At 30.6% G+C, this 16270-nt stretch overlaps 1 protein-coding gene across 1 annotated transcript in view; it reads left to right on the forward strand.

Annotated features, from left to right (window-relative positions):
- Phum_PHUM347080 (Nesprin-1, putative) overlaps positions 1-16270 on the forward strand; it is a gene marked incomplete at both ends in the record, with an annotated part of 31609 nt that overhangs the window by 12927 nt on the left and 2412 nt on the right. Inside the window, 30 exons of the mRNA XM_002427765.1 lie at positions 8-296; positions 397-711; positions 853-1045; positions 1136-1403; positions 1496-1673; positions 1750-1945; positions 2803-3053; positions 3179-3516; positions 3615-3818; positions 3928-4094; positions 4186-4346; positions 4425-4725; positions 4815-4982; positions 5075-5554; positions 5645-5966; positions 6063-6370; positions 6452-6640; positions 6718-7008; positions 7207-7483; positions 7587-7961; positions 8066-8280; positions 8361-13325; positions 13409-13717; positions 13837-14006; positions 14083-14554; positions 14649-14800; positions 14880-15168; positions 15253-15447; positions 15531-15857; positions 15947-16105. Coding sequence (XP_002427810.1) covers positions 8-296; positions 397-711; positions 853-1045; positions 1136-1403; positions 1496-1673; positions 1750-1945; positions 2803-3053; positions 3179-3516; positions 3615-3818; positions 3928-4094; positions 4186-4346; positions 4425-4725; positions 4815-4982; positions 5075-5554; positions 5645-5966; positions 6063-6370; positions 6452-6640; positions 6718-7008; positions 7207-7483; positions 7587-7961; positions 8066-8280; positions 8361-13325; positions 13409-13717; positions 13837-14006; positions 14083-14554; positions 14649-14800; positions 14880-15168; positions 15253-15447; positions 15531-15857; positions 15947-16105 — 12524 coding nt within the window. The remainder of the gene's footprint in view (positions 1-7; positions 297-396; positions 712-852; positions 1046-1135; positions 1404-1495; positions 1674-1749; positions 1946-2802; positions 3054-3178; positions 3517-3614; positions 3819-3927; positions 4095-4185; positions 4347-4424; positions 4726-4814; positions 4983-5074; positions 5555-5644; positions 5967-6062; positions 6371-6451; positions 6641-6717; positions 7009-7206; positions 7484-7586; positions 7962-8065; positions 8281-8360; positions 13326-13408; positions 13718-13836; positions 14007-14082; positions 14555-14648; positions 14801-14879; positions 15169-15252; positions 15448-15530; positions 15858-15946; positions 16106-16270) is intronic.

Below are 16270 nucleotides of genomic sequence, written 5' to 3' on the forward strand. Positions count from 1 at the left end.
CCCGTAGGAGTTATAGATAAAAAGCTCAATGATTCGATTAAAAATTGGCAAGACTTTGAACAATTACTAGACGAACACTCCAAATGGTTCAAAGAAGCCGAAGTTATTTTTAGACAAGATAAACTGTTGGGATCTCTTCCAGAAAAAGAAGCCGAGCTTAAACTCTTAAAAGAAAAAAGAAATTCTATAACTGAACGTGAACCTAAAATCGACGAATTCGTTGATAAAGGTCATTCATTATTCAATTTGACTGGCACTGAAAGAATCATGCCTTTGATATCTCAAATAAGTAACAAGTAAGGTTTAATTTTAATTTTTTTTTTTTAAACTTTAAACATTATTCTTAAATGTTTTTCCCAGTATTCAAAAAAAAAAAAAAATTTCTGTTTTTAAAAGGTATCAGAGCTTGCTCACGCAAAGCAAAGAAATGGTTAACCGTTGGCAAGATTTAGTTGACGCACACAAAGCATTTGTGGATAAATTAAAAGAAACTGAAGATTGGTTGACTGCTTTTGAAAAGCGTCTTAACGACGTTAAAAATGACAGCGATTTGCCTTCGAAATCAGAAAAATTAAAGGTTTTGTTATCTGAAAACGAACAGGCACCTCACAAGTTGACCAATTTAGCAACAATGGCGGAAAATTTATATCCCGAAACGTCTGCTGCTGGTCGTGAGCAAATAAGGAATTCTCTTAAGGAAATTCGAGACAAGTAATGTATTTTTAATAATTTTATTTTACATTAAACTAAAAACTTACACGGGCGTGCAAAATAAATGTACTCTGTTAAAAACAACAAATAATAATAATGATTTTAATTGTTTCTGCAATAATAAAATAAAATTTTTTTCAGGTGGGATAAATTAGAAGAAGACATTTTGGATCAGCAGAAAAAACAAGATGCAGCTTCTCAACAATGGGCAAGCTATCAAGATATTCTCAACCAAACATTAAGTTGGATAAATCAAATGGAAGCAAATTTAGCTCCGGAACACAGTTCTTGGTCTTCGATTCAAGAAATTCGTCCGAAATTATTAAAACTTAAGGTTTTTATATTAATTAGAATTTTTTTTAATTTATTCATTTTTTATAATAACCTAATCAATGATATATATATTTTTTTTTTTTTATTGAAGACTACACTTCAAGAAATATTGGCTCATCGGAGAATCATTGAAAGTTTAAAAGACAAATCGACTTCGATGAAAGACGCTCCGACGTACAATCAAATCAAAGAAGGAGTTGATTCGGTAGCTAAAAAATATGAAAATTTAGTTACCGGATACCAAAAAAATATTGGTCAAATGGAAGAAAGTCTTGGTGTTCTTCAATCATTCAATGATTTAGTTAAAGATCATCAAGACGGTCAAAAACAAATCTGGGATGCACTTTCTGGATGTTCAGGTTAGTACAGCTTTTAAAAAATTAATCGTGTCACATGATCGATGTTTTTTTTTTTTTAACGGAAAAATAATTATGAAAATTATTTTTTTTAGATTTGAGTGGAAATAAAGCCGCGTTAGAAGAACGTCTTGTAAAGTTAAAAGATATAAGTAACAAACTGCATCAGTCTGAAGCTGTTTTAGATTTATTAAGTAAAAATATATTGGAAAAGGGAAAAGGTTTACCGGCCAAAGCCAAAGAAGTTATGGAAAGAGACATTAATAATCTAAAGTATGTATCAAATCAATAACAATTAATGAATCGTTGTTTTTTTTTAAATATTTATTTATTTTTTTTTTTCCGTCAGATACGATCATGACTTGTTGAAATCAAAGGTAAACGACATACAAAACGGTTTGGAAAGCAGTTTGAAACAGTGGAAAGATCACGAAGAAAATTTAGAAGTTTTATTAAAATGGTTGTCGGAAACGGAAGGAGCGCTTAAAAATTTCTCTCCACGTTCTACGTTCCCAGAAAAACAAGAGCAATTGGAAAAATATCAGGTAAATAAAATATTATAATGCGTATTTTGAAGGATTCCTGAATTTTCAAATCATTTTTTTTATTTATTAATTTCATTCCATTTCGCGTTACAAAAATTTTATACATAAATAAATACTTCACTTATTCCTTTTTTTTATTTTAATGTTCAGGACTTGAGTGAGGATATTGATTTACACAATTCACAAATATCCGAAATAATTGCTTTTGGTGATAATTTAGAACAAGTAAGAAAAATAAATTGTGTTCGTAGAAATTAAAAAAAAATTTTTTTTTTGAGTTTTTTTAGCTTGAAATTGAAATATTTAATTAAAAATAACAATTTTTTTACCAACTATTCTAATTCAATTTATTAACAATACTTTCAAACTCTGTTTTTTAATTAAATTTTTAAAAAAACTTTTAAATTAACTTTAATTTTGCACATTAATAAACAAATTTCTAAATTTCTATTTATCTAGAAAATAACACAAAACTTACTTTATTTAATATTTTGAATTTATTTGAGTTTATTTACACGACTGTATTTTGATTTGTTTATTTTGGTTTTAGAAAAAAAAAAAAAAAAAAACTTTTTTTTGGTATATTTGTTTTTTTTTGTTGTTGTTTTTGTTGTCATTACCTGTCACCGCAGTATTTTTTTAACGCTAACGTTTGGTTTTTATTAGTCGTAAAAGGTTTTTTTAGTTTTTTTTTTTTTAACTTTTTTATCGACTGCGAAATTAATAACCCGCTCGAAAATTGAATTAAGGAAACCATTTGTAAAATCTAAAATAATAGATATGAAATGTACGTAAATCAAGTTAAATAACTCTAAATAAATTTATAAATATTGATTCATTGAAATTTTATTTTCAAGTCTTTGATCGTGAGCCAGCGACAAAAAGAAACCGATTTTGACAACATTAGTGATGTTTCATCTGAGCTAGCCCAAAACAGTGGCGATTCTAGAGTTTCCTCAAACGTTCAACAAATAGTATCTAGATATCAAACGGTTCAATCGACTACCAAAGATATCGTTAAAAAGTGTCAGAAAGCTGTTGAAGATCATAAAAATTATTTAGACAAGCAAAAGAAATGTGCGGATTTACTTGCTGCTGCTACATCTAGGTAATTTTAATAATAAATTTTAAAAAGAAAAAAAAAAAAAATTATTATTTAACCTATGAAATTTTTGTAACTCTATGATAAATATCTCTTAAAAACAAATAATCTTTACAAAAAAAAAATTTTAGATTTGAAAAACTTAAAGCTCTACCGGAGAACACACCCTCCGAACTCAACGATAAAAGTAAGGGTCTCAAAGAGTTACTATCAGAACAACCTAATGTCACTCTTCAAGTAAACACTACTATGGAAATGGGTGAGAAATTATATCCACAAACAGGAATAGAAGGTCGAGATATCGTTAGAAAACAATTAGAGGGTTTACAAAATGCTCTCGAAATATTATTTGATGGTGTCACGAGTACCGAACGAGAACTTCAAACTAAATTGACTCGATGGTCTAGTTTTAATGATACTGCTAATCAATTAGCAACATGGTTAAATACCATTGAAAAAGAGTTTTCAGGTATTTAGGCACTTCTTAAATACATACATTTTTTAAATTCCGTATTTAATAATCGTTAAATAAAACATTTTTTTTTTTTTTTTTTTTTTTTTTTTAAGGGGAACTTGAGTTGAAAAACACTCTAGATGAAAAAAGAGCTTTATTAAATACTTACAGAGGATTATTGCACGATGTAAGTTCTCATCAACCTGAATTCGTAGCTTTGAAAAGTCAATTGGAAGCTTTACCTCAGAAAAATAAAAAAGCGGAAGATGAATTCAAAAAACTTAGTCAAAGACATTCGGTTGTATTAAAAAAAGCTGGTGATGTATCGCAAAATATATCATAAATTTTTTTTTTTTTTTTTCTTTTTCTTTACGAATTCATTTTAATTTATTTTTATTATTAAAATAATTAAATACCACGAAATAGGCGATGCCGTTGAGAAATATGAAGATATAGTCAATTCCCATCAACGATACAGTAAAGCAGTAATGGATCTTCAAGAATGGCAAGACGCAACTCATAACACTGTAGAGTTATGGGGAGATGGAGATTTAGAAAGAGTCAGTTTAATTACTAATTTGGAAAGATTAAAGGTTAGACTTTCTTATTTAATTAAGGTTCTTTTTGGAATTGAAAAAATCTTTTACTCGTGCCATTTAAAATTGTTTTTTTTTTTTAAAATAGAATTTGCAGAAAAGTTTACCTGATGATAAATCAAAAATAGAAGAAGTTAAAGTTTTGGCTGAAAAAGTCTTACCCGGCACTGCGGATTCCGGCAAAGTTAACATACGTTCGCAAGTTGATTCGTCTCAGCAAGAATGGGAATCACTTTTATCTACGGTCAAGTAAGTTTTCCGGTGATTTTAAATTTTATTTTTACTACTCCAAAGGAATTTTATTTCAATAATTTTCAATTTGTCCAGATCTACAATCGAAGCCTTAGAAAATAAGCTCCAACAATGGTCCGAATTTGAGCAACTTAAAGATCAATGTTTGAGCTGGCTACGAGAGACCGATACCAAACTTCATGCTGTAGATTTAAAAGCTACAGTCAAGGAAAAAAGAAACCAATTGGAAATGCTTAAAAAGATTCAAGGTGAAGTTAGAGCCAAGGAATTGGAAATCGATTCTGCGACGGAAAAAGCTCAACAATTGTTTAAAGGACGAAATTCCAGTGCTTCCGAATTGGGTGTTAAATATCAACAGCTCTCTGCTAAAATAAAAGTAAAATTTTATTTTTTTTTTTTTTATCCATTCTCAGGTTTTATTATAAATTTTATTTTGTTAATAAAATTTTTTTATTATCGCAACAGGATTTGACCGGTCGATGGCAACAATATCTCAATTCTCATCAAGAGTTTGACACGAAAGCAAACGAATGCCTTCAGTGGTTAGATAAAATACGTAAAAAGCTTTCTTATTGTTCGGATTCTAATGTCGTTTCTCAAAAAGATTTAGAAGTTAAACTCGAAACGATTCAAGTAATTTAAAAAAAAAAATTCATTAAAAATTATTTAATTATTGGAAAGGGAGAGAGAGGCAAATAAAAATTTTTTTTTTTTTGTTCTTTTAGGGTTTATTACTTTGTAAAGAAGAAGGCTTTAGTAAAATTCAAAATTTGGTAGAATTGGGTCAAACGGTACTTGCCAACACTGCTACGCCAGGTCATGAAGAAATCAACAACACTCTCTCTAAATTACAAGAAGAATGGAGTGTTCTGGCTTCGAAAATGGTTGAAATTAAAACTAATTTAGATGATTCTATTCATCGATGGGCTGGATTTTTAGAACAAATACATGAATTGAAAAAAACCGTTGAGAGTTTAGAAAATAATTATAAAGATTTACTTCCTTTCCAAAGCACCATGTCCGAAAAAAGGGCTAATTTGGATAAAATAAAAGCTTTGGAGGAAAAAACAAGATGTGAAAAGGTTGAAGTAGATGGCCTTAAAGAAAAGGCTAAAGAAATGTTAGCCAGTGGACAACAAGGGCAGGCTGCAAAACAAGCAAAAGAAGTATTAAATGTATTTGACGACCTTGCTGATAAAATCAAGGTAAATTTATAAAAACAAAATACACTAAAATTTAACAAAAAAAACAAAAAAACTACAGACATTTTAATTTTTTTTTTTTTAAAATTGCAGAAACTTCTTGAAGAAAGAGAAAATCAATATAAAGATCACAGATTATACAAAGAAGCTCATGATGATCTTCTTGGGTGGCTTAATCGAGCTAGAGAAAAAGTACCATCGATGAAACAAAGATCGCTTTCCGATAAATTGGCTCTTGAGCAAGCCATTTCGTGCCTTGATTCTCTTTTGAAAAAGCAAGCACCCGGAGAGCTTTTGGTCGAACACTTGAATAATACCGGAGAGGTGGTACTTTCAAGCACAAGCCCACAGGGCAAAGAATTAATTAAAAAAGAAATGGAAGCTCTGACAGAAAGTTTTCACGGATTATTTAAAGGTAAATTATTTTTTCTTTCCACGGTAAATATTTATCGAAATAAAACTAAATTTACCTTTTTTTTTTGTTTTGTTTTTTTTTTTTTTTTTCTTGAAGACATAAATTCACAAAAAGATCAATTGGAAGCCATGGTATCGCAGTGGAGAGCATTCAAAGAAGAATATGAAAAACTATCCGATTGGCTTCAACAAATCGACATACTTGTGAAAGCTCAAAAAATCGCATTGCTTTCCACGGTACAAGAAAAACAAAAACAAGTCGCAGAAGTGAAAGACATTTTAGAAAAATTGGAAAAAGGAAATTCTCAGATTGTACAATTTAATGAAACCGCTAAATCTCTTCTTCAAAGTCATTTGGACACTTACGTTAATAACCAATTAAGACATTTAAATTCCCGATATCAAGTTAGCTTCCAAAATTTTCGATAAAAATATTTCATTTTATACAAATTTTAATAATTATTATTTTTTTTTTTTTAATAAAAGGTTCAAGTTAATTTAGCGAAAGATGTACTTAGAAAAGTTGAAACTAATTATGAACAACATAAAGAATATGAAAATCATCTTAAAAATGCTCAGGATTGGATCAAAAATGCTAAAGAAATCGTTAGGGTATCTAGCGAAGACAGCAATTCTACTGCTAGTAAAGAAGAACTTCAAGCTCGATTAAAAAAGGTAAATTTATTTTATTTTTACTTAAAAAATGGTTTTAAAAAAAAAACTATTTAAAATTTGTAATTTTTTTTTTTTAGATTCAAGATTTACTTAAAAATGTTGAAAAAGGACAAAACTTAATGCATTTAACCGTTAATTGCGGAGAAAAAGTTCTTAGAAATACAAAATCAGATGGACGTGATCTTATAAATAATCAATTGAAAGAATTACAAAGTGAATGGGATCGTCTTATCCGTAAATTATCAACAGCAAAAGTTCAATTGGAAACGGGACTCCTGCAATGGGCAGATTATAGTTCTAGCTATTCACAATTGCAACAATGGATCACGGATAGGGAAGCCAAATTGCAAGAAGTTTGTGAACAAAAGGTGAGTCATCAAACTACTTTACAAAATTTTTATTAAACATATATAATTTAATATATGAAAAAGTAAAAAAAATAAATTTCGTATGTGATTTTAATTGTTCAGTACAGCATTTTAAATTCTAAAAAGTTTTTTTTTTTTTTTCGTTTGATTTATTTTTAAATGAATTATTGCCGTAATATTTTTACTTGTTTTTTTTAGGTGGTCAAGGCCAAAAAAGGTCAAAGTACCGCTGGTCTTTCTAACCTTGGTCTCGGAGAAAGAAAAGCTACATTGAGACAAACGGATTCAATTGTTCAAGACATCGTTTCTTTCGAACCTGTCATTCAATCCGTTACCAGCAAAGCAGAAGATCTTTTACAAGCTCAACCAGCCAGTGAAATTTCCACCAAATATGAAACTCTCAGCAAACAAGCCAAAGAACTTTACGCCAAACAAAAAGAAACCGTAGAACAGCATCAAGCTTTCATTGATGCCGGTTTGTTTTAAGAACATACATATATATATATTTTTTTCACCAAATACATGTTTATATTTTTAATTACGTTTTATTATCAAACGGTTATTTTTTAAATTTTTAGGTAGTGACTTTGTGCAATGGTTGAGAAACGCCAAGGAAAGACTTGGTAAATGTTCTGATCCCACTGGTGACAAAGTAAATCTAACAAATAAAGCTGCTCAGCTGACTGTACTCAACTCTGAACTCCCCGAGGGTCAAAGTAAGTTGGAAAAAGCTCTTGCTGTTGCCGCACAAGCATGTCAAATAGCTGATCCCGAAGACAAAGAAATAATTGAAGAAGAGGTGGCCGTTTTGCAAGAAGAATTAGATATTTATTTAGAATCATTGTCCCGAGCTAAGCAATTGGTGGAAGCTGGTATTGTGAGATGGAACGAATACGAAGATCAATACAAGGAAGCTTGTAATTGGTTGTCACAAACGGAATCATTAGTGCAAGGTAAAAAATTATATTTAAAAAAAAAAAAAAAAAAAAAATTTTTTTTTTATTTATATCATATGAAAATTTTAACTGTTGTTTTTTTTTTTTTAAAAATTTATTAGGGTTTAATAAATTACAAGATAGTTTGGAAGAGAAGAAAAATGTTTTAGAACAATTTCAAGGTCACCTGCAAACTCTTTTTGATTGGCAAAAAGAAATGGATAGACTTAATATGAAAGCACAAGTTTTGTTAGAAACCTGTGCTGATACCAGAGTTAGTAACGCTGTGACTCAAATCACTTCCAAATATAATGCCTTACTATCTTTAGCCAAAGAGGTAATATAAAAAAATTATTAATTGTGATTAAATTCATTTTATCATTAAAGTTAAATAAATGAATTTAATTTAAAAAACAGGTCATGAGAAGATTGGAACTCCATTATCAGGAACACCAACAACATAATTCACTTTATCAAGAATGTCAAGACTGGGCCGAAAGAACGCGAGACAAATTGAACGAATGTTCGAAACCAATCACGTCTTTCAGTGACGCTCAGTCTAAACTTCAAACTGTCAAAGCATTACGTCAAAGTTTAGAAACTGGACAAAATAAGCTTCGTTACACTTTAGAACTTAAAGAAAAAGTAATTTTAAATACCGAAAAGACGGGAGCTGCTAAAATCCAGGAAGATACGGAAAATTTAAAAGCAGAATTAGATCGATTGTTTAGTGACGTTGATGAATTGAGAATGAAATTAGGAAATCAAGTATCTCAATTAGAAGATTTCAAAAAGAATTTGAAAATGCTAACGGATTGGCTTGATGAAACTGAATCGAAAGCTAAAAGTACCGATATTATTATGAGTGACCTCGGCGAGAAAAAAGCATTGCTTGAAAGATTTAAAATCTTGAAAAAAGATTTTAATAGTTACAGTGATTTGGTTAATAAAATCAAAACAAAAGTTGAAGAAGATCCCGCAATGGCTGACAAGGAAGTGGAAGAAAGTTTGAAAAGATTTGAAAAATTAAAGGATTGGATCGGTAAAAAAATTAAAAGTTTAAGCAACGAAGTCGTTGAACACGAAAAATACAAACAAGCCTACTCGGATGCTTCTGAATGGGTTAGAAAAGTGAGATTGGAAGTTCAACAATACAGTGACCCCCACGGTGAAAAAGAAGAAGCAAAGAAAAAGAAATCTAAATTGGATGAAATTGTTAAAACCTTCCCGGAGGGTCAATCTTTAGTAGATAAGGTGTTCGAATTAAAAGACAAGCCTCTTCAAAAATCTAGCCCAGAAGGACAAGACAACATAAAACAAGAATTAAAACAATTGAAAGACGATTGGGATGGTCTAAAAACTAATTCTGAAGACTCTCTGAAAATTTTAAACAAATGCATTACATTATGGGAGGAATTTGATAATACATTTAAGAAAATGAATGACTGGTTAACTAACTGTAAGAAAAAAGTTAAAGAAGAAGAAAAACGAAAAACTAACAGGAAACCAGAGGATCTTAAAGTTCTTCAAAATCTTTTGGATGAAACGAATAATCAAAAAGCACTTTCCGAAGAGTTGAACGATCGTTGTGAAAATCTCGTCGATATGAGTGCTTGCACATGGGTTCGTGACAAAACTATGCAACTTCAAAGTGAATACACTCAAATATTGACTACTCTCCAAAGTTTATTGTCTCAACTTCAGAAAAAATTGTCTGATTATACTGATTTTATTAAAGCTAGAGATGAATTGGATAATTGGTTGAATTGGGCACACGGCACCATCAAGGAATGTTCAGGAGTTAAAGAAGAAGGAGAAATAAAGGAGAAATTAGAGACTATTAAAACCGTTAGTCAAAGGTTAACTGAAGGACAAACGTTACTAGGAAAAGTTCAAGAAGTATTTGCAAAAGCCGTGGAAACCGCTCCCGGTGATGAACAAGATAAATTAAGAGAAGAAATAGCTCGATTAAGAGCTAGTTGGGATCAATTGAATATGGATCTTAATTCAACTTTGGCAGACCTTAAAGCCACACTCAGTCGATGGGAAGAATTAAAAGACAATCAAAATAGATTTGAAAAATGGCTTGAAGTTACAAGTCAAGAACTCAAAGAACCTCAAAATACTAAAGGTGAATTAGGAGAAATGAAAACTGCAGTGGAAAGATTGAAAAATATACAAGGCGAAATCGATCAGAAAAAAGGAGATATTTTCGGATTATTTAAAGAAGCACAAAAATTATGCGAAGGAATTAAAAAGCCTGCTTTGTTAAATAAAACAAAAGATTTAACGACTAAATGGCAGAAATTAAATGACACGTGTAAAAATTTAAGAGCATCCGTAGAATCCGAAATGAACGATTATTTGTCGTATCAACAACATTTACAAGATGTTGAAAAATGGCTGCTTCAAATTTCATTTCAACTCATGGCTCATAACAGTTTATACATTACTAATCGGGAACAAACTGAGGAACAGATTTCTCAGCACAAAAATCTTTTGAATGAAATTGCAAAATACAAAAATAATTTGAATGATTTGACAAATAAGGGTCAAGCTCAAATAAAAAAATATAAAGATTCTGCACCAAATGTTCAGTCCACGATTAACAAACAGTTGACAAATGTACAAGATAGTTATGATTCTTTACTCAATACGGCAGAGCAAATCAAAAATAGACTACTAGAGAGTTTGGCAAAATTTAAAGAATATGAAGATACTTTGGACTCAATCAGTAAGAATTTAGATGTGTTGGAGCCTCAAGTTTTGAAAGAAATAGACATTTCTGTAGATGATATCAAAAGTGCACAAACTCACCTCGACAATGCTAAAAACCTTGACAATAAACTTCAGCTTGAAAAAACACGTTTAGCGGGTGCCATACAAGCCTGTGAAGCTGCTTCCGCTTGTGTCTCTAGACCAAGTAGTCCCCTCGAAGCAGCTCCTCCGTCCACACCTGAAAAAGAATTACTTTTAAGAGCCCGATTGGAAGATTTAATCGATCATTTGGCATCACGATTAGTAAACCTTGAACAGATTATTGGAGATTTAGAAAAATGGAAAAAAGAAAGAGATGCTCTCTATAAATGGATAACTGAACAAAGTGTAGTTGTCAACGACTGGAAAAGTAAACCTGCCAAACTTCGATTAGAAAGTTCTAAGCAAGATTTAAATACTTTGAATAATCTTTCTTCTCAAATAGAAGCTAAGAGAAACAAAGCTTTGACGGAATTGCCATCTTTAAAAGACAACGAACCGGATATGGAAAAATTACTGAGTGATTTGCAAAAAGAATTAATGGTTGTAATTTCTGAAAAGGAAAGTGCTCAGAAAGTTACCGAAGGTTATCGAAAAAAATTAGCAGACGCTCACAAGTGGTTAGATTCAATTATTAAAAAATTAGAAGATGTTGAAAAAGGCAGTGGACCGCAATTAGATTGTTATCAAAAACTTGGTAATGTTCAGGAATTGACTAACAACATTAATACAAAAGGAAATGAAATGTTGGAAAATGTTAAAAAATTAGCAGATCAAGTCGCCAAATTGGTAAACAATTTAGATTCTCAACAAGTTGAAGAACAAATAAAATCTCTTGAGCGCAGACATAGTGACGTATTGAAGCGAATTCAAAGAAAAACTCAATCGTTAGAAGCTACCAAACAAGGAATGGAAGGTATAAAACAAGAGGTTCAACAAATAAGAGATTGGATAAAGTTAAAGGCAGATGATTTGAAAACTCCCAGCGTTCTCGGATATCAGTCCAAACCAATTAAGGATAAAATTCAAAATTTAAAAACATTAATGAAAGAAGTTGATGGTAAGCAAGTTGTGATAGACTTGTTGAAACAAAGATTAAATAATTTATCAAACGATCTTGAGCCTAAAGAAATTGCTCAATTAGAATCTGATTTAAAATCATTAACATCGGAGCAGAGCAATCTTGTCGCAAGTCTCAAGGGAGAATTGGATAAATTAGATAATGCCAAAAATGCCAGAGAAAAATTTGAAAATAATACAGATATTATTAATGACTGGTCTAAAAGTAAATCCGAACAAGTTAATAAATTGGGCTCTTACGTACCGCTAAAATCATCAGATATTCAACAGCAAGTTGTGGAATGCAAAGAATTAATAGGAGACATAAAGAAATTTGGAGAAACTGTTTTAGCCGATCAAGAAAAACTTGGAAACAGCTTCAATAAAGATTGTTCGGATGAGCAAAAGAAAAAATTGCAAAATGTTTTGAGCAACACTAAGAAAAATTACAATAACATTCTTAAAAAATGTGATGAAAAACTTGGAAAATACAATGAATTAATTGCCAATAGAAATCAGTTTGAAGACAAGCTTGGAAAGTGTGAAAAATGGCTCGAAGAAGCACAAATAGCTACGGCAAATCCAATAAGATCACCGAAAATGGCAGTTGTTGAAGAACAACTTAACACCTATAACAAGTTAAATACCGAAGCTAAAGATGTCGGAGATCAAATCGTGGAAGTATGCAAAGATGCCGATTTAATAATGTCAAAATTGAACGACGCAGATAAATTAATACTTCAAACTCAACTAAATACCGTGAAAGACAAACATGCGAGATTGCTCGGAATAATTAAGGATCGTATTAACTCGTCAAATGACATTTTGGAAAAACATAGGGATGCCGCAAGAAAAATTAAAGAAATTATGGAATTTATGGAAAAAATTCAAAATGCTATCAAGGAATTAAATAGGCCAGTTGGTGCAAAAGTCGAAGAAGTGCAAGCCATGCTTAATTCCTACGATAAAATTTTAAACGATTTAAAAGATCATAAACGAGAATTGGATAACTTGAAAGGAAAAGACGTTGCCGGCCTTGATAATGCCCTTACGCAGCATGATGGACTCGTAAAAACTGTCGAAGATCAAATTGCCAGATTGAGACAACTCTTACTTTTGCGTGAACAGTTTGGAGCTCTCATACAACAAATCAACACTTTTATTACAAAATACACAGACATTGTCAAAGATGTTGAAAAAGGAGATGACTCCGTTCAAGATAAAATAAAAAAATACGATGACATTATACACAAGATTCAAGAATGTGATGCTTTGTTAGCCCTTGCTACGGATAAAGGTCAGCAAATAGCTGCCGATGGTTCGACAAATGACAGAAACAGCATCACGGATATGTTGGGATCTTTGAAACAACAATTACAACAACTCAAAAGATCTGCAGAACGACAAAGAGAAATTCACGAAAAGTCATTGGCTGCTTTTGGTAAACTTGCTCAGGAATTAGACGACGTTTTAGATTCCTTAAACAACTTGGAAAGCGATGTTAAAGGAAGGCCATTGTTAAAAAGAGAACCTGAAAGTGTCGATGAAGAGGTTGAAAAACATAAGGTTTGTATATATTTAATATTTTTGTCTAATCTCTAATTTTTTCACCTATTAAAATATTATTAATTTTTTTTTTTGTTTTAAAGAAATTGGCAGCTACCGTACAAGATTGTCTTAATAGAATCGAAAAAGTTCAAAATAGCATCAAAGTGAATGAGGGATTGCCGGGTGCACTTTTGGAAAAGATTTCCGAAGGAAACGGCTTTTTGACTACGCTCCCTCCAGAACTTGATGATAGACTCAAATACTTAAATAATAATAAACAGTTAAGAATTGATTATCAAGGATTGAAAGACAAGTTTTACGATTGGACCAAAAACGCTGAGAAAAAAATTCAAAAGGGCAGTTCTGGAGTTGATTTTGATTCCGTTCAAAAAGATTTGGACAATCATAAAGTAATTTATATCAAATTTTTTTTTCATTTTTTATTCTCCGCGAAATTTATTTTAGAAAAAAAAGGGAACGCATAACTGTTCAGATTGTTTTTACTAATAAAATTTATAATTTTTTTTAGGATTTCTTCAGTTGTGAACCTGAAATATTAGACCTCGTTTCACAAATACAGAGTTCTGGAGATAATCTTTGGCCATCGCTCAGTCAAAATGAACAGGAAGAGTTGGGACGAGAACTTCAAGATGTCAATCAACATTTGAGAAACATACTCAACGTTGCCAAATCTAAACGGTAAATTTCATTTTTTTTTTTAAATTAATAAAACTTTTTACTCACTTTTACGCATAAATATGTAAATTTTCTACAGAGTCCAATTGGAATCTGATTGCGAACTTTGGAAAGAATATTTACAAAATCGTGATAAAATTTTATCAATTTTATCTCGATTGAAATTCGCGGACGAAGACATAAATAATTTAGCCGGGTTGCATAAAAATGTTCAGAAAATAACTCACGCGCTGAACGACATTAACAATCAATCTTCCGAATTGGAATTGCACAATGAAAAATCAAATGAAATAATTAAAAGAGCCGACAACAAGTCTAAAGATAAATTTAAAAAAGAAATGAAAGATTTAAATGATGAGTGGAAAAATACGATTAACGATTTGGAAAAACGTAGGGATACGTTAAATAACCTTGCTCAAAATTGGGAGCGTCTCGAAACACAAATTCAGAATTTCGAAAGCTTTTTAACGAAAGCTAATGAAAAAGTGAAGTTGCTGGATGTTGCGGTTCGTTCTAAATCTCAAGAAGACGAAGTCAGAAACACTTTAACCGTAAGTTCACTTTAAAATTTTAAAATAATGATAATAATAATAAGTCTACACTGGACATTTTTTATTTTTATTTTTTGTCAATTATAATTTTTAGGAAATAAAGACGTCGTTAGATACTCATAATGATGACATTAAAGAAATTGATTCTTCTTTCAAGCCAATTAAAACGTTTTTCGAAAGTAAAAATCCAGTTTTAATAAAAGACAATGAGAATTTAATTAAAACTCTAAAGGAAAAACATAAAAAGTAAGTTCGAATTAAATCCAACAAAAAAAATTTGATTAAAATTTAAAAAAAAAATGTAAAATAATTTTTTTTTTATCAGGTTGCAAGAAGATGTCAATAACAAATTGACAAAATTAAATGCGGAAAAAGAAAAGGTTGAAAAAATAAAAAATCAAATTCAAAATTACGTAAAAAAATTAAAGGAATTGGAAAAATCGGTGAGAGACTTGTACGTTTATGGCGAAGACCAAAAGAAAGCCGAAAAATCTGTGAATAAGTTAAAAGACGACATAAAGAAAGTTGTCGACGATTCAAAACAATTTTGCAACAATACCAAAGAAGAATATATAAAAACTCAACAGTTTATACCTTCGGACATTGCTCAAGAGGTAAAGAGGGATTGTCTCGGAAAATGTTTTGCCTTAATAATAACGGAAACTGATTAGAAATTTTTTTTTTGTTTTTCCGAGCAGATAACGGCTCTGGAATTGTATAGTGAATCAGTTAATGCAGCAGTAGATGAAAAATGCCGGGAACAACTCAGAGCTAAAAATATGAGATCGGATTTTGCCAATTGCGTCGACGAAGTTAAGAAATGGATAAGAAAATGCGAAACGGTGGCAAAAGACAAATCTTCAACTCCTCATGCTCACAAAGAAAAAATTCAAGTAATTAATAATTTTTTATTCTTTTTTTTTTTTTTTTTTTAAATAAATTATTTTTTAATTTCAATTTCTTCTTTTTTTATTAGGAAATTCAAGCCGACGTATTAAGCGTGACCGATCGTCTTCAAACGGCTAAAAAAATTGGTCAAACGATAACCGAATTAACAAAAGACAAAACAGAAGGGGATGTCGTGCAAAAAACATTGGAAACGCTTGAATCAGAGCTTAATCAAATGAAAACATTGTTGAATCAATTAAGACAAGAAATCGGAGACTCTCTCGATGCTTGGGAACGTTTCATGACTCTACACAAGCTAGTCATGGAATGGATAATCGAGAAGAGAGAATTTCTGCAAAAACCAATACACCTTGAAAACTTGCCAGAACTTAAACAAAAACTTGACGATTATTCGGTAGGGGGGATCCTTTTCGCCTTAAATAGGATCACAAAACTTTAAGTATTTTTCCTTTTAATGGTAATTTATTTTCGTTTTTTTTTTAGCTCGGAGTTAAATCTTGCAAAACGATGGGTAAAAACTTGAGCGAAATGAGTAAAGAATTAGAATTAATAAGAGCATCTTACGATGTTGCCGATTTACCAGATAAATTAACAAAAGCTGAAGAAAGCAAAGCTGAAATCGAAGGAGAAATGATGAAAAGGGTAAGTTTTTAAAAAACTTTTTAAAACTTTTTTTTTTTTTTTTTTTTTTTTTCGAAATTTTGAAAATAATTTAACACTTCATTTGTTTTTTTTTTTTTTTTTTTTTTTTTTGGGGGGGGGGTAACCATGATTTTTTTTTTTTCCAGAAAGAAAAAAAATTTAAAA

Source organism: Pediculus humanus, genomic scaffold (assembly GCF_000006295.1).
Source record: "Pediculus humanus corporis 1103172107761 genomic scaffold, whole genome shotgun sequence".
Classification (NCBI taxonomy): Eukaryota; Metazoa; Arthropoda; class Insecta; order Psocodea; family Pediculidae; genus Pediculus; species Pediculus humanus.